At 42.5% G+C, this 24,238-nt stretch overlaps 1 protein-coding gene across 3 annotated transcripts; it reads left to right on the top strand.

Moving 5' to 3' along the window:
• The first annotated feature begins 398 nt into the window (after positions 1-398).
• On the top strand, positions 399-23,633 carry ADNP2 (ADNP homeobox 2). Of its 3 annotated transcripts, none has more exons than XM_063923288.1 (4): positions 399-754; positions 8,009-8,126; positions 15,453-15,542; positions 19,638-23,633. In XM_063923288.1, the coding sequence occupies exons 1-4, from the start codon at positions 624-626 to the stop codon at positions 22,425-22,427; spliced, it is 3,129 nt and encodes a 1,042-aa protein (XP_063779358.1). In that variant the 5' UTR covers positions 399-623; the 3' UTR covers positions 22,428-23,633. The 3 variants fall into 3 exon arrangements, with proteins under 3 accessions (XP_063779358.1, XP_063779359.1, XP_063779360.1); XM_063923290.1 differs by having other exon boundaries at positions 661-855; XM_063923289.1 differs by lacking the exon at positions 15,453-15,542.
• The last annotated feature ends 605 nt before the right edge of the window (positions 23,634-24,238 follow it).

The raw sequence follows: 24,238 nt of genomic DNA, 5'->3' as shown, positions 1-24,238 counted from the left end.
ATGAATATATTCTTTACTTGATAATAACATGCAAATACATTTTCATTGGTCAGTCCCATTTTTTTCACCATTATGTGTTCTTCAGTTTTTGTACAATTCATTTCACAGGTGTTCCATTGTGCCACTCAGCCAGTTACATGCAGTCCCATTGGTAGGTAACATCTTCTTAAAAACAAGTGATTCCCTCCAATAATGGGATAAAAAACCCATCCATATCTGCATTTCTCTATTGGCTGCCTGATGGTGGGCGGGGTTAAGTGTACCACCCATAAAATTTGCATAGATGGGGCAGGGTCTGTATGCAAATCACGTGACTTGTGACGTCGCCGTGACGTCACGACGTCCCGCCCATTTGCAACGTCAGACTTTTCAATAAGAAGCAACGCGAGATTTTAAAAGCTGAGCAGCAGCTCCCACTCCCAGGCTGACAGTGCTGGACACACATAGTGCAGGGGCAGGAAAGTGGGGCATATTGGGGGGCAATATAAAGTGTAAAGTCCCCCCAAAACCTACTGATAATGATTACACAGTAGCCATACAGGGACTGATAGGGGACCCTAGATCCCCCCCAAAACAATGAGAGGGGGCGTGGCCTGATTGGACACTTGGTGCATGCAAATTGCATGGGTGCTGACGTCACTTCCTACCTATATACCCGGCCGCCATTTTCTGGCGGTGAAAGAGTCGGGGGAAGGTTCGTCGGTGACGGGAGAGGAGCGGACACAGCTCCCCGGCCAGCACGCCCACCCACACGGTAACTCACCGAGGAAAGCGGGGGGCGGGGAGAGCGGCGGCGGCTGAGCCCTGCAAGAGGCGGGTCCTGTGTCGGTGCCCCAGTGAGCGGAGCGCTGTCGGGTAAGTGCACCACGTGCGGCCATTGTGTGCGCTGCGCCGCCGCCGCCCTGCGGCTCCCGCCGGGGGATAGCAGGCGGCGGCAGCAGCAGCAGCAGCAGAGCTCCCGGTGCTGACGGAGGCTCCTCCCCCCTCTCTGTGACGGGGGGCGCCGTGTCCCCCAGCCCCGGGCGCACGCTGCCTCCAGTGCAGCTCCATAGGGAGGGGACAGCGCCGCCCGCACCGAGGAGGCAGAGTGCTTCCAGCGCCCGCCTGCAGAGCGGCTCTGCCCAGGCCAGGGCGCCCCGTCCCTGCTGCCGGAGCCGCAGACCGGCGGCGCTGTGACAGCCTATGTGAGCCGGGCTGCTGCCGCCGCCTGACACGTAGCGCTGTGCAGAGGACAGAGCCCGCCGAGCCTGGCAGTCAGAGCCCGCTGCCCCTCACCGCCCTGTACTATGTGCAGCGGCGTCAGTGCGGGGCCCCGGCGCGCTGTGCTGCTGCTTTCCCCGTTCCTGGATTTGTACAGTGTAAGCGTGTAGCAGGCGCTTAGTCGTAGTGCACCTATATACACCTATATATACCTGTTGGGGTAGTTCGTCTTGTAGGCTTCCTTGTGAGCACCCCACGTGTGCCTGTAGCAGTTATTACTGCCTGTAAAGGCAAAATAATTGCCCCCCTGCGATGACCTGGTGGCATAGGAGGGGTATATTCATTAATATCTAATGCCCATTGTGTTTGGGGTATCCCTTAATATGTGCTCTACAGTACTATGTATACCAGGATACCGCCCCTGTGTGTGTGTCTTCATCATATTAGTACTCTAGTATTGCCCACTGGCTAATAGTATTTTTTCCACACTTTTTTTTTTATATTTATTTTTTTATTTCACTAAACCTATTTCAGATGTGCTCTAAATGTTCTGGGAAGTCTTGTATATAATAGCTCACTACTGTAAATGTATTATGAAAAGTGAGATATGTAGATTTTATATTAGATTAAAGGATATGGGCCCTCATTCCGAGTTGCTCGCTAGCTGCTTTTAGCAGCAGTGCAAACGCTAGGCCGCCGCCCCCTGGGAGTGTATCTTAGCAGAAGTGCGAACGAAAGGATCGCAGCGCGACTACAAAAAAAGATTGTGCAGTTTCAGAGTAGCTCCAGACCTACTCCTACCTTGCGATCACTTCAAACTGTTTAGTTCCTGTTTTGACGTCAGACACGCCCTGCGTTCGGCCAGCCACTCCCCCGTTTCCCCAGCCACTCCTGTGTTTTTATCTGGCATGCCTGCGTTTTTAAACACACTCCCCGAAAATGGTCAGTTACCACCCAGAAACACGCACTTCCTGTCAATCACTCAACGATCAGCAGTGCGACTGAAAAGCGTTGCTAGACCTTGTGTGAAACTGCATCGGCTTTTGTGAAAGTACGTCGCGCATGCGCATAAGTACCGATTTTTAGCCTGATCGCTGCGCTGCGAACAACTGCAGCTAGCGATCAACTCTGAATGACCACCATGGTGGCATGGGGGGGATGTTGGTACATTGTTACCTCAACCTTTTTAGCTTTCAAGAAAGTTGTTAATTGCTTTTTTTGAGAACACTTGAAAGAATAGCTGAAAATGGGGGTTCACTTTACTTGGTGGGTACACACTAGAGCGACGGGTATTCGTTCCGACGTCATACACACTGGGGCGATGCTAATGAAGGTTGGAACAAACATGTTCCGTCATCCATTAGCATAATACAGGACACTAGTGACCACGCTTGGTTTTATGTGCAGCATATAGAAACAAGCATCCATCGCTAGCGGCCGTGGGAGCGCGCAATCCCCCGTACACACTGATGTAGGCACAATGTTGTTACGAAATGGCATTTTGTGCCGACATCGCTCTACTGTATACCTAGCTTTACACTTCTGAAATGTTTCTGCAGCTATTTCTGCTTTCTTCACTGTAATTGTCACTGTATTATTGTATGCCCTCATGCCATGTGTTAGTAAAGAGGGAGCAATCTACTACTATCTGGATATTACAACTTAAAGGGGTGGTATTCATGTGGTCACATGACCTCCTCCAGCATCCCGACCCCTCAGTATCCTGATGGTCGGCATGCCGACTAACAGGGACTATTTCCACTCGTGGGTGTCCACGACACCCATAGAGTGGGAATATAACCCACCGAGCCCGCAAGGGGCTTGCTGCACTCGCCCCTCACCGCCGGCATCCCGGCGTCGGTATGCTGACCGGCGGTCAGGAGACTGCCGGTCAGCCATACTACACAGCTGCAGTTTGTGGCTCAGTTCTTGTATGAAACCAGAAGTTCGTAAATGACTAATATGTAGTAGAAGTACACCGTTATTAACACCTTTTCCAAAACTGAAAATGATATCCGGACACCAATCGGTCGACACCTGAAATAGGTCAACATGAACATGGTTGACGTGCAAAAAGGTTGACATGAGTTTTCCAAAAAAAAATAATATATTTTTTTAACTTTTTCATACTTTACGATCCACATGGTCTACAGTTGGGAACGGTAACCTGTGCCGAGTGGAAATGGTGTACTAATTGGGGTTGGAAAAACAATTTGTTCCCTAATGCACACCGAGTGAGAAATAATACTACATAATAATCAGATAATACGGAGATCTTAGTTGCGTATATCTGCAGATATAGGGTTAAGCCCCCAGGCCGTTCGGCAAGGCGTCTCCGTCACTGGGGTTCCCCAATACTAGGTAAGGGTGCAGGACCCCATCACGTCGGCCCAGGTCGGCTACCCCAGGTCAGCCCACAGGTGAAAATTAATAAGGGTTAATAAGCACAGAAGTGCTATATAAGTGAAGTGTGATTAAAAAACAAAAAATATATACAAAGTGATAGGGAAAATCATGAGTGTTAATAAAGTGTTAGGGTGTGCCGACCTGAAGCTGCCCAGCCATACCGACACAGGGGCCACCGCACCCCACACCCACCCCATAAATAATTACATATATGACTGGGTCTAAATGCCCAGTGTAAGGCCACATGATAATGGCTCCTACAGCATCTGAGAGCCAGCTTACCTGGAGACACCCCTGGCTTCTCCAATGGCACTCTGGAGTCAGCAATCCCTCCTAATGCTGACCCATCCATGCCTCTCTAAATACAATGCACAAATATTGGAAAGCTGCTCAATCAGATGTAACATCAGTCAGGTGCTAAAAGGGAGGCAGCTTTCCAATATTTGTGCATATTGTACCCCTCCCTTTTAGCACCTGAGTGAAATCACAATCTGATTGAGCAGCTTTCCATTTTGTGCATTGTACTAATTGGGGTTACCGGTAACATTACGGAGAAAACTACACCCCCCCAAAAAAAGTAAAAACCCATGTCGACCTAAGGTGTGTCGACCAATTGGTGTCGACATTGAGTCCCATGGGATCTGGTCTGAAGATCGACAGTGTCTAGGTCGACCACTATAGGTCAACAGTCACTAGGTTGACATGTTTCAAGGTCGACATGTTCTCGGTCAAAGGGTCGACATGAGTTTTTCACATTTTTTTTCTTTTTTTGAACTTTTTCATACTTAACGATCACGCAGACTACGATTGGGAATAGTAACCTTGCCCGAAGCATGGCGAGCGAACACTGTGTACTAATTGGGCTTCCCGGTCACTGTACGGAGAAAACTGCACACAAAAAACATGAAACCTCATGTTGACATGTCGACCTAGAAACCCTGTCGACCTAGTGACTGTCGACCTATAGTGGTCGACCTAGACACTGTCGATCTAATGATCCACACCCGAGTTCCATACCCCCTGAAAATATGCTCCACTGTACTTTTTTTATTTTGTGGATGAAGAAACTTCACTCCCCCCGTCACTGCTCCCCCGCCGCTGGGTCGCCCGTTGGCCGAATCCGCCGTTGGGCAGCTCGGCAGCGGATCGCGCTGTGTGTAGGGCCCTTTACCCTATAACGTAAGACCAACTAAAATCTTGGTATTTTGAAAAAGTATGTCGCTTGAATTTGTGTAGCTGTCCCGTGCATCACCAGGAGAATCGCCCTACGTGTTTATGAATAAATCCAATAGGCTTGAATCTTTGGCAAGCATAAGATGCATGAGAACACCTGTCCCACTTTTTTTTTTTTCCCCCTTATTCCCTGACAGTTACCTCGTGTTCTCCTTGCCTTCATCTCCCAGTTCCTTCTCCTCCATGCCCCGTTTATTCCCTCTTACATCGCTACCCTAATTTCTGTACATACTGCCAACCTGCTCTTCCTCTGAATGCCACCTTGACTTCACCATATTTACCTTCTGTCATGTCCATCTCCAAGGTATCTCCTGCTTCCTCTGCAACTCACTCTCTTGCCAAGTCAGACTTTCTCGTTAAACACACCTGCTCATCAAAACCTACCTCTTAAATCTCTTCCCTTCTCTACGCTTCTTCCCAGTTCACCCCTCCTATTAGCTTGTAAGCATTCAAGGGCAAGGCCCTCCATTCATATGTTCATCCTTAGCAATAGCCTTGTTTACAGTACTCCTAGGACCTGATTCCGATTTGTAAGGAATTGCACAGCCGCAATTTCTCCCAAATAAAATGCAAATTCAGCAGGAGGTGTCTGTAGGAGATAGGTGCCTCTGCACCATCAGAGTGCTGAATCTGAGGCCGCCGCTTTGGATCACCATCGCAACTATTGGCCATGACTCACAATGTTAGCAGACTGTGGTCAGTCTGCATAAGCTGAAGATTATGCAGACCCTGGGTCCAGCACAACTAAATTGGGGCAGCATGCCCCGTTTTGAACAACTCTGCCTCCCAACCACCGCACCAAGGATCCATTCGGCATATGGGTCCTTGCAGTCCCACAAATATCGGATTTCTACGTAAACAAATTTAAATCGGGCTCATTGTCTGCTAGAAAAGTCCCTTTCAGTAACTGTTATCTTTGTGCTTGCCCTTCTCTTAATAGTTTTTGAAGTTCCTTTTCCACTCCCTGTGACTCGCACCCTCTTGCCTGTCAGGATTCATTGGAGGCGATTCAAAGTATTTCTCACCTCCTGCCTGGTGTCTTAACCGAATAGGTGCCTGATGGAGCAATTCAATTGTTTCTCCATTTGGACACCCATTAGTATTGATGCTCCTAAAAGCTCCGGGTTTAGCCTTACAAAGTGGGTAACCCCACCTGAAGATGTGTGGTTTGGGTGACTAAACAATGTACTTTGCACACAATTCTTCTCACACCTCGGGAGGCTGCGAGAAGAAATGTCTTCCTTCTGGATAACTGGCGTCTAAACGGAGCAAAATTGGAATTGTTTAGATTTGCGCACCTTAGTGGTAGTCGTGGGTGAAAACAATTGAATCGCCCACACTGAGTAACTAAACCCTTGTCACTTATATGTGTCCTACCTAATTTGTTGGTTTATTACTGTGTTGTCCAATGAAATGTCAGCTTAATGTAGTGTACAGCTGATATGTCAATTTTTGTTACTTTGTATATTTTATACACTGCTCAAAAAAATAAAGGGAACACTTAAACAACACAATGCAACTCCAAGTCAATCACACTTCTGTGAAATCAAACTGTCCACTTAGGAAGCAACACTTATTGACAATCAATTTCATATGCTGTTGTGCAAATGGAATAGACAACAGGTGGAAATTATAGGCAATTAGCAAGACACTGCCAATAAAGGAGTTGTTCTGCAGGTGGTGACCACAGACCACTTCTCAGCTCCTATGATTTCTGGCTGATGTTTTGGTCACTTTTGAAAGCTGGCGGTGCTTTCACTCTAGTGGTAGCATGAGACGGAGTCTACAACACACACAAGTGGCTCAGGTAGTGCAGCTCATCCAGGATGGCACATCAATGCGAGCTGTGGCAAGAAGGTTTGCTGTGTCTGTCAGCGTAGTGTCCAGAGCATGGAGGCGCTACCAGGAGACAGGCCAGTACATGAGGAGGCCGTAGGAGGGCAACAACCCAGCAGCAGGACCGCTACCTCCGCCTTTGTGCAAGGAGGGACAGGAGGAGCACTGCCAGAGCCGTGCAAAATGACCTCCAGAAAGCAACAAATGTGCATGTGTCTACTTAAACGATCAGAAACAGACTCCATGAGGGTGGTATGAGGGCCCGACGTCCACAGGTGGGGGTTGTGCTTAAAGCCCAACACCGTGCAGGACGTTTGGCATTTGCCAGAGAACACCAAGATTGGCAAATTCGCCACTGGCGATGAAAGCAGGTTCTCACTGAGCACATGTGACAGAGTCTGGAGACGCCAAGGAGAATGTTCTTCCTGCAACATCCTCCAGCATGACTGGTTCGGCAGTGGGTCAGTAATGGTGTGGGTGGCATTTCTTTGGGGGGCCGCACAGCCCTCCATGTGCTCGCCAGAGGTAGCCTGACTGCCATTAGGTACCGAGATGAGATCCTCAGACCCCTTGTGAGACCATATGCTGGTGCGGTTGGCCCTGGGTTCCTCCTAATGCAAGACAATGCTAGACCTCATGTGGCTGGAGTGTCAGCAGTTCCTGCAAGACAAAGTCATTGATGCTATGGACTTGCCCGCCCGTTCCACAGACCTGAATCCAATTGAGCACATCTGGGACATCATGTCTCGCTCCATCCACCAACACAGACTGTCCAGGAGTTGGCGGATGCTTTAGTCCAGGTCTGGGAGGAGATCCCTCAGGAGATCATCCGCCACCTCATCAGGAGCATGCCCAGGTGTTGTAGGGAGGTCATACAGGCACGTGGAGGCCACACACAGTACTGAGCCTCATTTTGACTTGTTTTAAGGACTACATCAAAGTTGGATCAGCCTGTAGTGTGTTTTTCCACTTTAATTTTGAGTGTGACTCCAAATCCAGACCTCCATGGGTTAATAAATTTGATTTCCATTGATAATTTTTGTGTGATTTTATTGTCAGCACATTCAACTATGTAAAGAACAAAGTATTTAATAAGAATATTTCATTCATTCAGATCTAGGATGTGTTATTTTAGTGTTCCCTTTATCTTTTTGAGCAGTGTATATGGGGATAAAGAAATCATGTGCCACCTTAAAAAATAAAAGCTAATACTAATTCTCCTTTCTCCGCCTTGAATTTTCCCCTCCCTCATTTTGATGAAAAGTGCAATGTTTTAATTACATGATGTCTATACTTGTCCTTCATTACCTTGTTTAATTTCTTTCTTTTTCAGCACTGCCAAAATGTTTCAACCACCTGTTAATAATCTGGATAAAATAAGAAAGGCACGGAAACGGGTGAAACAGTTGCTACTGCAGATTGGTTTAGAAACTTGCAGAGATGAATTTGAGGTAAGGGAGTTTTTAGGAAGACATAAAATGTTTATTTTGACTATTTATTGAATTTGAAAACAATGCTTACCTTGCATCTTGGTTCCACTCAAGGTCCATACATGACTAAAAACCATAATTAAGAGTTAACAGAATGGGGGGGGGGGGGTTCAATTGTTTTGTGGGAGCCCATATGAGCAGTTCAGTTGTCCAACCCCCCACCCGCCTCCCTTGGGCGTGCATGCTTGTGTGCACGCCCAATAGTACTGGGTTTAACCACACAAAGCAGCTATACCCGTTTAAAGTCCTAGGTAGGGTCCAAACCCCACTGAGTTTTTGCACATTTCATATTTCACCTCGCACTCCCCAGCTGTATTAATAGAGTAAACACAATGAGGGGGATTCATTTGTTTTGTGGGAGACCACATGAGCACTTTAGTTGTCCAAGCCCCCACCCGCCTCCCTTGTGCGTGCATGCTTTTGTGCACGCCCAATAGTACTGGGTTTAACCACGCAAAGCAGCTATACCAGTTTAAAGTCCTAGGTAGGGTCCAAACGACTGAGTTTTTGCACATTTCAGCTTTCACCTCGTACCCCCCAGCTGCATGTGAGCCTGAATGGATGAACAATTGAATTGCTCCATCTTGTGGCTGCTGGTGCATAAAACAATTGAATTCCGCCCCAATGGTTGCAGTAGAATGGCAAACGGTTTCTAGTATAGAGCTTGTTTGTAAGCAAAAGGTTATGCTCTACAAATCACAGAAATATATGTGTATATAGTTGTTAAGTTTAATGGACTTAAATACTTATAGTTGATCCAAATAGGGCAGTATCCAATAAGCTGTGGTAATTCTATGCGGCTCATTGACTGATCTGCCTCGGACAGGTGAAACCAAATCCCCTGTAAATAAGCATTTTTTCCAGAGCCACGAAAAAACATAGGTCCGCAGCTTGTGTGTTTTTGTGCGAAAAAGTATAATTTTTCTTGCAAAAGAAATGGTCTATAATTGGATAGCTAGATAATAACCATTGGCCAAAAATTGTGAAAAAAAGTGTGTGTGTGTGTGTGTGTGTGTGTGTGTGTGTAGGGGGGGTTTGCAAAAGAAAAATTACCGCGGCTAAAAGGATACCCCCATAATGTGTAAAGGGCAATGCAATATGCTGATATATAAGTTAAGGTTAATAATGTGTGTGTGTGTGTATATATAAATAGTATTCTGTAGAACCAAATCTTAGTGTGCAGGCTGGATTCAGAAACTAATATACCTATGTGAATATGGTTACAGTATCATAGGGACAGTTTCATATTTGCATACGACCTACTCATATCTGTTAGCCATTGTAAAGATTACCTTTACATTTCAGTTTAATAGTGGTATTCATCATGTAAAGCGGACCATACAGCAGACCAACTTTCATCTAAATCTAGCAATTTGCTCCCAAATCACAGAAAATGGACATAAACAGTCATTCAGACCAGTTGGTTAAGTCTGTCTGATTTAAAGAATTTGTCTGAACAACGATTTTTGGGGTTTGGATACAAATGCTTATTTGCATTACCAGATTTTCGTTCCAACCAACTAGCTGGATAATAGTTGGTCAAATTGAGGGGTAGATGTATGAAGTAGTGAAAAAAGTGGAAAAGTTGCCCATGGAAATCAATCAACTGCTATGTGTAATTTTGTGCACTTTATAAATGTTACTTCAAAGCTGAGTGGTTGCCATGGGCAATTTCTCCACTCTTTTCACTGCTTCATACCTCTCCCCTTCTTTTTCCTGTGCACCCTCAGCTCAGGATAGAGCGTAGATAAACATGGTATGCTGATTTGCATGTGGTGTGTGATGTGAGGGGTTGCCTGCAGCACTACATTAAGGGAGTGTTTATATTAGGGAGAGCTGTAGCCTCCATTTCTGCTAATAAACTGCTTGCAAACTGCCTTCTTTTGGCAGATCATGTGATAGAGCTGAGGTGTGTTGGCGCATGTCCAAATATTCTGATTTGTCATGATGTAAAAAAAAAATATTTCATGCGGTAGTTCTTGGTTTCTACAAAATGCAGCTTGGCTACATTGTTGGATTAGTTTTGTATTTTTCAGGTGGACATGACGGTTTTTCTATCTTAGGTTTACATACAAAACCTAAAGATCTGAACTATGAAAGCGTGATCAGTCTAGTTTTTCAATCTGGTTAAGCAATTCTAACTTTGAAATAATGCAAAATTTTAGCTAGTACTAAATTACAATCAATCAATTGTACATTTTTGTGCAGTAGTTTCTAGATTTATTTCTAGTGTTGATTCAAAGATAAAGACAAAATATGCAGCTGGGTGTTTTCTGGCGGCTACGAAATAGTTGCACCTGAGCTTGAATACACGTGACAATTGGTGTGTTCCAGCCTCACAACATATTTTCGTGTTACGGTCGTTATGTAGACGTAGAAAAAGGTTGACATGAGTTTTTCACTTTTTGTGTTAATTTTTTAAACTTTTTCATACTTTATGTTCCACGTGGACTACAATTGGGAACGGTAACCTTGCCCAAAGCATGACGAGCCATGCGAGGGGACTTTACGAAGAAAACAACACCAAAAACAGTCAAACTCATGTCGCCCTATTGACCATGTCGGCCTACTGCATGTCGACCTAATGACTCATACACCATATCTTCTGCTTATTAGGATACTAGAAACTTCCTATTTTAGACTTAGGGAGTATATTTATTAAAGTGTAGGTTTTAAGAAGTGGAGATTTTGTCCAAAGCAATCAGTAAGCTATTATTGCTAGCTATTATTTCTAGAAGGTGCTAGATAAATAAGTAGATCTGATTGGTTGCTATGGGCAACATCTCCACTTCTAAAAACCTGTGCTTTAGTAAATATATCCCCTATATTATGGCTGTAGTTTAAGAGAGTACTCAAATTTATGGGTAATATTTCCAGTTTCTCATCCGCACAGTGACTAGTAAGTCTAACAACACTCCTATTGTGTAATGTTAGATTTCTGTTCTGTTTACTATTGTACCTTTTATGTGCTGTGCGGAAGAGAACATTAACTAGTAGAAGACTAAACACATCTATTGTAAAATTGTATTGTTGCAATAGGTATCTGGTCAATAGATCTACACTAAAAAGGTTTACAGTCAGTAGGTCAACCACTAATGGTCGACATGCATTAGTTGACAGGGTCAAAGGTTGACATGACACTGATCAACACATGATTTTTTTTTTTCATCCCCCCCCCCCCCCCCCCCCCCCAACTTTTTCATACTTTACCATTCACATGGACTATGATTGGGAATAGTAACCTGTGCCGAGCGCAGCATGGCAAGTGTAGCTTCACAGTAATGGTGCTTGTTTTTGGCAGAGAAGTGACATAAGCCCCCCCTACTTCCATGTCGACACTTTGACCCTGTCGACCTAATGTATGTCTCCCTTCAGTGGTCAGCCTATTGACTGTAGACCTTTTTAGTGTAGCTCTGATAATCCACACCCGTTGCAATAACCCCACTTCTAAAATGGTAAAGAGCAGAGTTCCTGAGATTACTGTGTTTTGGGAAACGCTTCTTGTGGAATGCAAGCCTTGAAACTCATGTTTTATGTTGCACGTGCTTGTCTAGGCAGCCATATAAACAGGCTGTTTTCTAGAATTCACTTCTTATCCCCAAATCATCGTGGGGATAAGGAGTTGACTCTGCTTTTTTTTTTTTAAAAAAATACTGTCCTATTGTAGCCTAAGTGGGCTTTTACTGTGAGTATTGATGTGGTGTATACTGCTAATGTTGCAAATTGTATCACAAAAAAAATTGTAGCATGTTATAGTCTGGATAATTTTAGATGTTTTTTGTAAATGGAGTAAACAATATTGTACAGAATGATCTACTGGTGAGGTTACATAGGTATTGGGCTGTGTAAGAGGCAACCTTGGCTTGTGTCTGTAAAACAGAAAAAGTGTGTGGAAGTGGAGTCGGCGCTATACAGTAAATAAGTCATTTGGGTTGAACAAAACTGCTGTACACCAGGGTGTAAATGTAAGCCCTACTGCACAATTTCCCTATAATACACTATACACAATGAACGCTTCCCATCTACCTTTTCTGGAACTTTCCACCATGTGGGAGGGATTCAAATATCGCACTCCCGATCTCCCGTCTAAAGTTACGGGAGATCGCGGAGCGATACTCAAATGCCCCCACTTATCGTGCTGATCGTGCCCATTACACTATGGTTTAGGTGTGCAAAGCATTTAAACCCAACTAAAGTAATGGTTGCGATTGTGAATAGACCCATTTGGACGCCCAAACCGGACTCTTTATGCACATTTCAGATCGCTACCCCCGGGGGTAGTGAGTTGAATTGAACTTGTCAAGCTTGTCCACAGCAACAGTAGAATAGCTGCAGGCGGGCGCTATCACGGGGGGGGGGGGGGGGGGACATTTCAATCCGGCCCTGTTTGTCTTACCATTCTCTTCAGGTTCGCTCAAAACGTAACTGTCCTGACCCAAACTTACAGGGTGGTACAAAGGTTTATTTGGGCGCCCATCAGAGAAATTCAATTGCTGCTCCAAACAGGACACCACAAATTTCTGCTTGCCACCTCATAGCTGTGAACAGAAATGCCAGCACCAGCGGTTATTGCGCTTGAACGGCATAACAATTGATTTGCTGCCATTGGATGCCATCTAGTGGCAGGGCGCCTAAAAAAAAATTGAATCGTCCCCTTACATTTTTGTTAGTCAGTGTGGAAATAAAGCAAGAACCAAACTAAACCATACACCATTTATATACTAAATTTATTCTGACTTGTATTCGTGAATACAGGTTGAGTATCCCATATCCAAATATCCGAAATACGGAATATTCCGAAATACGGACTTTTTTTGAGTGAGAGTGATATAGTGAAACTTTTGTTTTTTGATGGCTCAATGTACACAAACCTTGTTTAATACACAAAGTTATTAAAAATATTGTATTAAATGACCTTCAGGCTGTGTATAAGAAACATAAATGAATTGTGTGAATGTACACACACTTTGATTAATGCACAAAGTTATAAAAAATATTGGCTAAAATGACATTCAGGCTGTGTGTATAAGGTGTATATGTAACATAAATGCATTCTGTGCTTAGACTTAGGTCCCATTGCCATGATATCTCATTATGGTATGCAATTATTCCAACATACGGAAAAATTCGATATCCAAAATACCTCTGGTCCCAAGCATTTTGGATAAGGGATACTCAACCTGTATAAGCTCTTTCAATGTACATATTAGTTGTCCCTATAAACATTAAACTTCATAGGGGGGGAATGCAATTGTTTTGGACATCCGTCAAAAGTAACGGGAGCTATTGAATTGTTTGTATTACTGGCCCCACGCCCAAAATGCAGGGGAATAACCGCATAAATTGACTTCTCCCATGTTAAGCAATTAAGGTAACCAAAAGCCCTACTTTGGACAGATTCTGCTTGCACCTCAGGGCAGAAATGTATGATAAATGATGGGTGTCCAGAACAATACAGTGGCTCCTGGTCACTTTAGACAGGAGCTATGGGCATGAGAAACACTTTAATTCCCCCATAGGTTTTTAAGGAACGGAAATAGATGTGTTGTATTCCACTAGTTACGGGGCAAAACCATGAGCAAGTGCATTTTATTAAAATTTTACAAAATCAGTAGATACAACCATTCAGCTGGGTGCCACATTCCCTTTTTACTTTTTGAAGATTAGAGGGGAGATTCAATTAGCTGCATGGATTACCTCTCCGTTAAGACTTTGTCTTAAGCGATTCAATTAATGCAACACCCTGTGCGATAAGCCCCACTTAGTGTAAAACTTGCAGCCTATTCCTTTGTAGGGTAACCCATACATTACAAGCACTTAACCCAAAATCTATGGGTTAACATGTTGGTAGCAGGCTTACCGCGCTAAGAAATTGGCTAATAACTGAATAGCTTTGGGCATTAAACCTGGAGCTTTAGTCCTACTTTAAGCTCCGCATCTAATTGAATCTGCCACTCTGTGTGATTAGGCACCACTTGCACCCTGTTCCCTGTATTATGTGAAACAGAGGCGGTTACTATGGTGTACTCCTGTTTGACATGCATTGGAGATTGACAGATTCAAGTAGTGATACATTTATATAATATATCATAGTATAGCACAGGTTTTTAGGCAAGGATGAGAAATTGGCATTGTGAAATGTCTCATTGGGGTCGATTCAATTCACCAACAGTTGAATAGCGCCGGGAATTAGCTCCCGCCGTCGCTATTCAGCTCAAGTTAAGTCGGCGAATGCTCGTTCTCGCGGACTTAACAGGTTGATTTGTCAGGAGAACGGGCATTCTCCGACTTAACTCCCCGCCGCAATGCTGATTCCCAACAGAATCAGCCTCGCGGCAGCACTTTTGTCGGATTTCCTCTCTTATTCCCCGGGGGTGAGAGAAGAATTCCTGACAATTGAGTGTCACTTGGCGCTGTATTGAATAGCGCCGGGAGCTAATTCCTGGCGCTATTCAACTGTCAGTGAATTGAATCAACCCCATTGGGGGCGATTCAAATATTCTGTGTTTCCCCCTGCTGGGCATCTATATGAATGGGCGTCTATCAGAGCAGTTCAATTGTTGCTGTGATCGAACGCCCATTCATGGATAACACGTCTGACAGCTCCAGGTTAAAAGTGGCTACACTTTTTTCTAAAGATCTTGATTGGGCGTATAAACGTTTCACACATTTCTTTCTTGCACCTCTGGAAGCTGCGAGAACAAATGTGACTGCCGCAGCTAATGGGCGTCTGATCAGAGCAACAATTTAATTGCTCTGATAGACAACCAGCAGGGGTACATAGAACATTTGAATCTCCCCCATTGTGCTTAGGTGTCTCACTGCTGGAGCAAACTTCTTAAATTGCCTGGGAAGGGTGGGGCGTTGTAAAGAGATTTCCTATCACATTTGAAAGATACTAAGCAGAAAAATAGATTAACCACATTATATAATGTGTATTTGGGAAAATTTGGGCTAGACTCCCTGGGGTAAATTTACTAAGGTAGGAGATTTTTAGAACTGGTGGTGTTGCCCATAGCAACCAATCAGATTATATCTATTATCTGCTAGAAGCAGCTAGATAAATGGTAAGTAGAATCTGATTGGTTGCCATGGGCAACATCACCAGTTCTAAAAATCTCCCATCTTAGTAAATTTACCCCCCTGTTGGTAGGATTCTCGCTGGTTATTTGTTAGTGTCTTGTCAGCATTGCATGGGCTTTATATTTGGAGGCATAGTAAAGTTTGCAAGCGTGTTAATGAAATACATTAAGTATCAAAACGTATATTCTTTTGTTTGTTTTTTAGGAAATCAACACTTATAATCCAGGAGACACACATTATTCCAGTACATCATGGGAGGATGTCTCGCTTTGGGAAGCTAATGGACGCAGAAATGTATGTCTAACACTAGTGGTTGGCACATAGAGTAGAACAGATCTTTAGCACTGTCCTAGGCCTTCATAGAGGCACAGATAGTGATGACACTGCTTGTTCTAGGTTTCTCTTACTATCATTTTTTTTAATTTGGAGGAAATGGATTTAGTTTTTTTATTTGTGCACTGAATTTAGTTTTGTATGTGGAATATCTAAAATTCTGTTTTTAAAATAGTACATAACAGCATTTGCATAAAAAAAAACTTTACCACAAATTTATGCACATTTTCTTTTTATGCTTTCCCCTCTTAAAGACACAGTAGATATATTTTTTTTTCCTTACAAGCAGCAATGTTGCATTAAAACTCTCTTAATTTGCATGTTACAAATCTGATTTAGCAGACTGACATTTAATCATCCTGGTGGTTGAAATGCAAAATCATAAGAAAGCTTAAGTTTTTAAAATTTCCAAGAGTCTCATTCAGCTAATATCCTCCCTTGATGTTACTGCTTTGTGTAATTTCTTTTAAATCTATTATATTTTTATTTAGTACTTTGAGAAGAAAGCACAATACTGAGTATATGCTTTTGTTTTATGCTTTTCATGATTAAACACTAGAATAAAATGTTACATGCCATAATATCACTGGTTTAATCACTGGTGTTGTAATTAAAATAATACTAACACACTTGTGGTTACTTGAAGATGAAAACAAAATTCTGTTTCTGGCCTGTGAGTCCTGGAATGGTTGGTTTCAGTCCTGAATTGCAGTGTGTTGCCTTTTCAGTTGTCGGATGGTGAACGTAGGCCCTCATTCCGAGTTGTTAGCTGGTTTTAGCAGCATTGCAAACGCTAGGCCGCCGCCCTCTGGGAGTGCATCTTAGTTTAGCAGAATAGCGAACGACAGATTAGCAGAACTGCTCGAAAATCTTTTCCTGCAGTTTCTGAGTAGCTCCAGACCTACTCCTAGATTGCGATCAGCTCAGTCTGTTTAGTTGCTGGTTTGATGTCGCAAACACGCCCTGCGTTTCCTCAGCCACTCCCCCGTTTCCCCAGCCACTCCTGCGTTTTAGCCTGACACGCCTGCGTTTTTTAGCACACTCCCGGAAAACGCTCAGGGGCAGATGTATTAACCTGGAGAAGGCATAAGGAAGTGATAAACCAGTGATATGTGCAAGGTGATAAAGGCACCAGCCAATCAGCTCCCATATGTAAATTAACAGTTAGGATCTCATTGGCTGGTGCCTTTATCACCTTGCACATATCACTGGTTTATCACTTCCTTATGCCTTCTCCATGTTAATACATCTGCCCCTCAGTTACCACCCAGAAGCACCCACTTCCTGTCAATCACTCAACTATCAGCAGAGCGACTGAAAAGCGTCGTTCGCCCCTGTGTAAAATTGCTTAGTTTTCTGAGAAATGACTTGGCGCGTGCGCTGTGCGGCCCATACACATGCGCAGAACAGCAGGTTTTTAGCCTGATCGCTATGCTGCGAAGAACGGCAGTGAGCGATCAACTCTGAATGACCCCCATAGCCAGTAATAAAATAGTAGAACAGGTCACTATGAAAGAATGTAATGACTGTTCTCTCAGTACTTAAAATTGAAACTTTCTACAGACCAAAGGTAGAATAATTACACTTTCAAGTATATTCGTATCATCTTACTCTACAACATCTCTGGCCACTGTTTGTAGCTATTTCCCTCAGGCATCCATATTCTAGTGAATGCATGGGAAAACACCAAAGACAGATTGAACATATTATGAGGTGCATAATCTTGAGGCGATGTGGGCTCTGTCATCTCAGATGCTTTGTTTTTGCGATTTTCAAGTTAAAGGATCATCAAATACTAAATTCCAACTAGACATTAACAAGTTTATCCTTCACTAACCCAGATCGTGCTCTAAAATATTATAGCAGTGCGTCTCATTCACTGTCATTTGAGCCTGTTGGTGATTTTGTTTTTGTTTTTTTGATTAGAACCTCATGAGAGCAGCATTTTTATTATTTTCTGTGCTTAACCTTTATGGCTAACTTCATACAGCATTTTCTGTTACATGTACAGTATAATCATAACATGTCCATGCCCCGCACTAGGTTCTGGCATATCTTAGACTTCACCACCCTGTTATCTGTAAGAAACTCTTTACCATGGAAACTGCATTACTGTGGTATATGAAACAGGACAGCATCTGTGAAGCTTGGATTCTGTACATCACTACTGCATTTATTGCATACATTTTATTTCTGTACTTATTAATATGGCAGGGCAAGTCAAGCGGAAATAGTTTTGCAAATAAAAGGGTCCCATATTAGTCAAATTAAAAAATGCATCTTTGGGAATATAGAATTCTTTTTTTAACTTAGAGTATGTTTTTCCCAAGTAGAAGTGTCATGTGATTATGGTAGACGTGTACTAATGTTCTGTATTACACACCAAGTAGCTTTTAGTTATGCTCCTTTTACCTGCAGCATGCCACCTATAACTCTAGAGATTTGTTGAATATCTGTAGTTTGATGAAGGGGAAAATTTAATTAGCCTAATTGATCCCTGTGGCGTAATTCATTTATCCCTGCTAGCCGACCTTATTGGGGATTTTGTTTCACCTGCCTGGAGACAGGTGAAACAAAATCCCTGATAAGTTCCTTTTTGTGCAATCACAAAAGCATGTGGATCCGGAAACTTATCCCGGATCCTGTGTGGTTTTGTGGGAGGGGGGGGGATCACTGATCACTAGTAATCGATTTCCTGCCTAAATGTGCTAGAGCCAGCTCTCTGCTTCAGATATGGAGTGTCCCACTTATAAATGTGGTTTCTGTTTGGTTTAAGAGAAGGCTATTTACGGCGGACAGACCTTGTAAAATGTATTGGTAGTTCATTTTGGGTGTACTACGAATTGCCAGCTGTCTGGATCCCAGTGCCCAGCATACCGGTGAGCGCAAAAGAGCCCCTTGCAGGCTCACTGCACTCGCCACGCTGCACTAGAGGGAGGGAGAAAAGTTGTCGGTATACCGGCGGTCAGGATCCCAACAGCCGTTATAACGAGTGCCACCTGTTCATTTTAAATCAAATTGCAATTTGGCTGCCCAGATGTTACAGGAACCTGTGTTTCAAATCAGTCACTTTTTATTATAACCATTGCACTCACAAATAATGGTTTATATTGAGCAGTATTAATTTCATTGTGCAATGAAATAAAGTTGGATAACAGTCTCTTCTTATTGGTGCGTTAGCTATTATATCATATGGCACATTACTGTCATCATTATGTGTGCGCTCTAGAAGAGGGAGTACGCTGTTCTAAGGCATATACGAGTATATAATATATCGTCTTATACTCTGAAAAATAAAATTGAGGATGGTACTGTACTCTTTATAATGAACTTAACTTGGCAGAATCAAATAAAAAATGTATGAGTATTTAATTGATGACTAACGTCATAAAAAGGCGTAAAATATCCAAATGTCAATATCCTAGCCCAGTCAACTCTTCATTCTATCACTCTTTGATAAAGCTTCATATTGAAGTGAAACCAGTCAGATATTGGGGTTCACTTGCATCTCCGTGGTTGTGCTGGCAACACATTATCTGGCCCATCCAAAAGCAATATGGGATGGGGCAATTGGATAAGCTCAGTATCTGCTGTCTACTCTCTAGTCAGTGGATTCCAGAGTAGCCGCAAACTGGACTTCATGTCTAAGGAATATATTGTAAGCATCTGTACAACGCTGGAATTGACTGGTAATCAGTCTCCTCACAATAGGTATAGGAACAACTAGCTATAATGTATACAGAGAGATGTCCATTTAAAGTACAAATAGGGTATGTACTAGTGCAGATAACCACAGTTCTAGATATTGCTTTTCATGTTATTGTAAAGTGCTATTTTTTCCATTCTGTACAATTAGTTACAGGTGTATAGATATTAGAAATACAAACCAAAGAACAAGCTATAGAGATCCCTTCCTGTAAGAGTACTTTATTATAATTTATTTGTTTATTGTACATTTGTTGGTTACGCAGGATAAATACTGGTAAACAAATTGTAATGTATATTGTGTAATCTTATCTAGGGTGAGAACTAACTGGACTTCTTATTACTTTTTAGGGTTACAGATCAAAGCAGTATTGCTGTAGCCTCTGCAAATTTTCAACCAAGCTGCTTTCTTCATTCAAAGGCCACTTGCAACGTTATCATGAAGATGAGAAGGACCAGGAGCTCATGTCAGCTTGCCCAAGTTGCCCATTCACCTCACAAACAAAGAATGTGATAAAACACATGCGGATATTTCACTCTAGTGTTCGTAAAGTTCCATCATCTACTGTAAAAGAGAGTCCAAATATGGTCAATACCATCAGATTTTCTTGCGTAAAATGTGCCTTTACTGACACCCTGTATTACAGTATGAAAAGGCATGTTCTTATGAGCCATCATCATAGTGAACTAGAAAGTTACTTTGGCGAGAAATCTGAGGAGGAAATCAAAAGCGCCGCTGCATTAAAAATCATTCATGATAATAGATATTTTTGCAGAAAATGCCATTGTGTAACTAGTACTCCTGATGCATTGATTTACCACATTTTGACAGCTGACAAACACCGAGACCTGGAACAGAAATTGCGAACTGACATCTCTGACATGAGCCGTTCAAACATTAGAAGACCTTACAAAAGAATGCTAGCTGCTGCAGCTCCTTCACTTAAACAGCAAGTATTGTCTAATTCTACACCTGTGGCTCCACCACCCACTCAAGAAGTACAGGTTGTTTCAATTCCACAGAATGGTCCTAATCAACCTTTGTTGGGGGCATCCAATGCTCTTGTACCAAATATAGTAACATCAATAGCTTCTGTCTCAGATCCTACTGGAAGTTTATTAAATAACACCTCTACTACAGTTGCCACCACTACTCAAGTTGGATTTGTTACCTCTTCACTTTCTCAAAATCAGAGCTTTACCCTTCAGGCTTCCCTTCCTCAATCTGTCTTCCTGACGCCAAGATTTTCTCTGAACCAGCCTATCACTGCGACGGTGTTTCCTCCTGGGTGCAATGTAGGTGGGCAGATTATCCGTGGTGCTCAAACTAGTGTGAGACCCACGGTTTTGCCTATGAACCAAACATTATCGGGAGGACTGCTTCCTATGACTCAATCAACAACAGTTCTTACTTGTTCGCAGCCTTTACAATCTAATGTGATCAATTTGAATCAGCCGATGCAATCTACAGTTTTTCCTGTGAATCAGCAGCTAAAATCTAACAATCTTACAATTGGTCAACCTGGTATTTCCCAAAACACATTTCTTACAGCCCCCATATTTAGACAGCTCATTCCAACAGGAAAGCAAGTTAATGGCATACCCACATACACCTTAGTAACATTGCCTGTTGCCCCTTGTGCTATACCTGCTGTTAATCCACCAAAAGTGCCTATTCAGCTGTCACAGCCCAATAAAGTGGTTCAGGTTTCAACCTCTCCAGCCAGTGCACCATCTCCACCAGTAGTCACACAGGCAAAAACCACACCACAACAGACTCAAAATCTCACTCTTACTCTTTCTCAATGCCCTATTGCTGCGCCAGGTGTTTTAGGCAAAGAGGCGAAGCAATGGAAGACGTGTCCAGTTTGCAATGAGCTATTCCCTTCAAATGTCTATGAGGTTCACATGCAGATTGCTCATATAAAATCGGAAACTGGTCCTAGTAAGCAAATCGCAACTTCCGCAAGCAATGAAACAAAAGAAGCCGTAGTCATAGCGGCACAAGCATCATATTTGAAAGTGCTGAAAGGAAAATCCATCAGATGTGTGACTTGTAAGATGTGCCCACAAGAGGAAGAGGTGTTAAAACACTTGCTGATGCATGGTATGATCTGTCTATACTGCAAAGCCGTTTTCCATGAACTGAGAAACTTTGTCTATCACATGAAAATCTTACATGTAAGCAAAAAGATAGTGCATCCAGATTTTGTCAAGAAAGGTATCACAATATCAAGGGATGCTAAAGGGGATGTGCACTTCCCTCACTTTGACCTCGCCATGTGCGTGTCCAGAGAGGAGCTTGGAGACAAAGACATGCACCTTGCTGTAGTTGCTGGAGCTAATGCGAACACTGCTACTACTATTTATATTAAAATACAACCTTCAGCGGAGTCAAGTAGCACAGCTGAAACGCAATCTAAATGTCGCTTTTGTAATTACGTTTTATCCAAATCGGAGGTATACGAGACACATTTGAAAGAAAGGCACCATATCATGCCCACTGTGCACACCATATTGAAGACTCCTGCTTTCAAGTGCATCCATTGCTGTGGTGTCTATACTGGTAGCATGACTCTGTCAGCAATTGCAGTGCATCTACAACGTTGTCGCAATGCGCCAAAAGATAGTACCTCTGGCGTGGAGTGTACTCCTGAAAATAGTGCAGTGCCTAAAGGGCAGACGAGGGTCGGAACGCATGATTATGCAAAAACAAAACTAGGTTTTACTGCAGATTCTCAGGTTACCTCAAATGAGACAAAAACTGGAGACCAGTCGCCCATGCCTTCTAAAAGGAGGAGGATAGATTGCAAACCTGATCATTCAGAGGTGCCTGTTACAGAGGCATCTCTTGAGATGCTTGCGTTAATTCCAGGTGCTTCTGCAACTGAATCCCAAGAATCTAAAAAGGCATTTTTGTTTGAGTATTTCCACAAAAGACCATACCCCAGCAAGAAGGAAATAGAATTGCTGTCTACTGTACTGGAAATGTGGAAGAGTGATGTTGCTTCATTTTTTGGTACAAGGCGATATATATGTATGAAATTTCTCCGAAGTCACAAACAACAAGTAATTCTAGGATTTAAAATGGACGAACTTAAAAAAGTAAAGCATGATGTGGAATTGCAAGAAGACTATTAAACACAAACTAAATTACCAGTATCTTATTCAATATATATTTTTACGCTTCTCCCTCCATTCCTTTTAACAAAGCCATGACTTTGCAGCACATCATGCACTTGGTGAGAGTTCCCACGTGGGAGTCTGAGAGAATGGGGGGAAAAAACCTGCCGCACATGTAAAAATTCAGTTCACTTTGCCTTTTTCGTGGTCTATTCCTATTACAATGCTCACGTTTCCAGTCTGGTAGTTCTGCACTATTATGTAAGCTTGTCAGTGTTGGCCAGAACACTCCTGTACCGGAATATTCTTTACTCCTTATCTGGTTTTGTATATGGACAGGTGCGATTTGTTTTTACAAATAGTTACGTTACATTTCTGTTTGACATTTCTCACAAATAGATTAGTAAGAGGAATTGTATATTTGGTGCAGGTCAGCTGTCTATTGCGTAGCCTAACATGCTGTCTAAGCAAGTGGTCAGACCTCAGCAGGGAAATTTTGTTTTTCCCAGCCGGTCAGGTTCTATAGCTGAACACACCCCTGAATGTTAGACAGTATTCAGATGGTCTTTGGCTGGTTTGATGTAGGTATATCAGGGTAAAGAAGACTGTATTCTTAGGATGCAGTATGTGTCCTAGAGTATTCAATCTTTGATGTACATTTTATGTATAATTTTGGTTTTGTTGTACATAACAGCCCCTTCATATCTCAGATTTAAATGTGCTGTCTTGCTTTTTGTAATTTAGGTGCAATGTACAGACCTTTTTAAAACAATGTGCTGCTCTTAAGATGCACAGTTACTTGTATTAAAGTTTTACATATATCTGTCTTTCATCTGATATTTGTGATGCTGCCTAATAGCAGTTCTACAAATGGCATTATAACCATTATATAATTCATCTTCAGACTTGTGGAGCACGATGTATGCATCATTTTGGGTGTACTTAACAATACTTTTTTTTTTTTTTCCCAGTATGGAAATTATTGTTCAGATTTCTGCAGTTCAGTTTTTAATGTGTGATACAAAACACTTTTATATACATATATAAATATTCTATAATTTATTAGTAACTTTGGGAAATCAGGACCCCTAGTTGTAGAAAGTGTGTATGTAAAGTGCCAGTTCGGCTAATTCATTTCTACTTAAATGTGTTATGTCTAGTACAAATGTTAACCATGCCAATTTGGACTTGCTTTTGTTTAAAATAAACTTTTAAAACATTTAAGTGTACATTTTCTTCTATTGATACCTTAGCAATATTTATAGTGCGACCAGGTATTTATTATTGCCATTAATTACAGTGCATCAGGAAAGTATTCACAGTGCTTCACTTTTTCCACATTTTGTTATGTTACAGCCTTATTTTAAAATGGAATAAATAAAATTTTTACCCTCAAAATTCTAAACACAATACCCCATAATGTCAATGTGTAAAAAGGTTGTTGTTTTTTTGCAAATTTATTAAAAATAAAAAAACTAATAAATCATATGTACATAAGCATTCACAGCCTGCCATGAAGCTCAAAATTGAGCTCAGGTGCTTCCCATTTCCACTGATCATCCTTGGTGTTCCTACAGCTTAATTGGAGTCCACCTGTGGTAAATTCAGCTGATTGGACATGATTTGGAAAGGCACACACCTGTCTAAGGTCCCACACTTGACAATGCATGTCTGAGCACAAACCAAGCATGAAGTCAAAGGAATTATCTGTAGACCTCCGAGACAGGATTGTCTCGAGGCACAAATCTGGGGAAGGGTACAGAAAAATATCTGCTGCTTTGAAGGTCCCAATAAGCACAGTGGCATCCATCATCTGTAAATGGAAGAAG

The sequence above is a fragment of the Pseudophryne corroboree genome, chromosome 5 (genome assembly GCF_028390025.1).
Source record: "Pseudophryne corroboree isolate aPseCor3 chromosome 5, aPseCor3.hap2, whole genome shotgun sequence".
NCBI classification, from domain to species: Eukaryota; Metazoa; Chordata; class Amphibia; order Anura; family Myobatrachidae; genus Pseudophryne; species Pseudophryne corroboree.
This window is presented reverse-complemented; position numbering and strand designations above follow the sequence as displayed.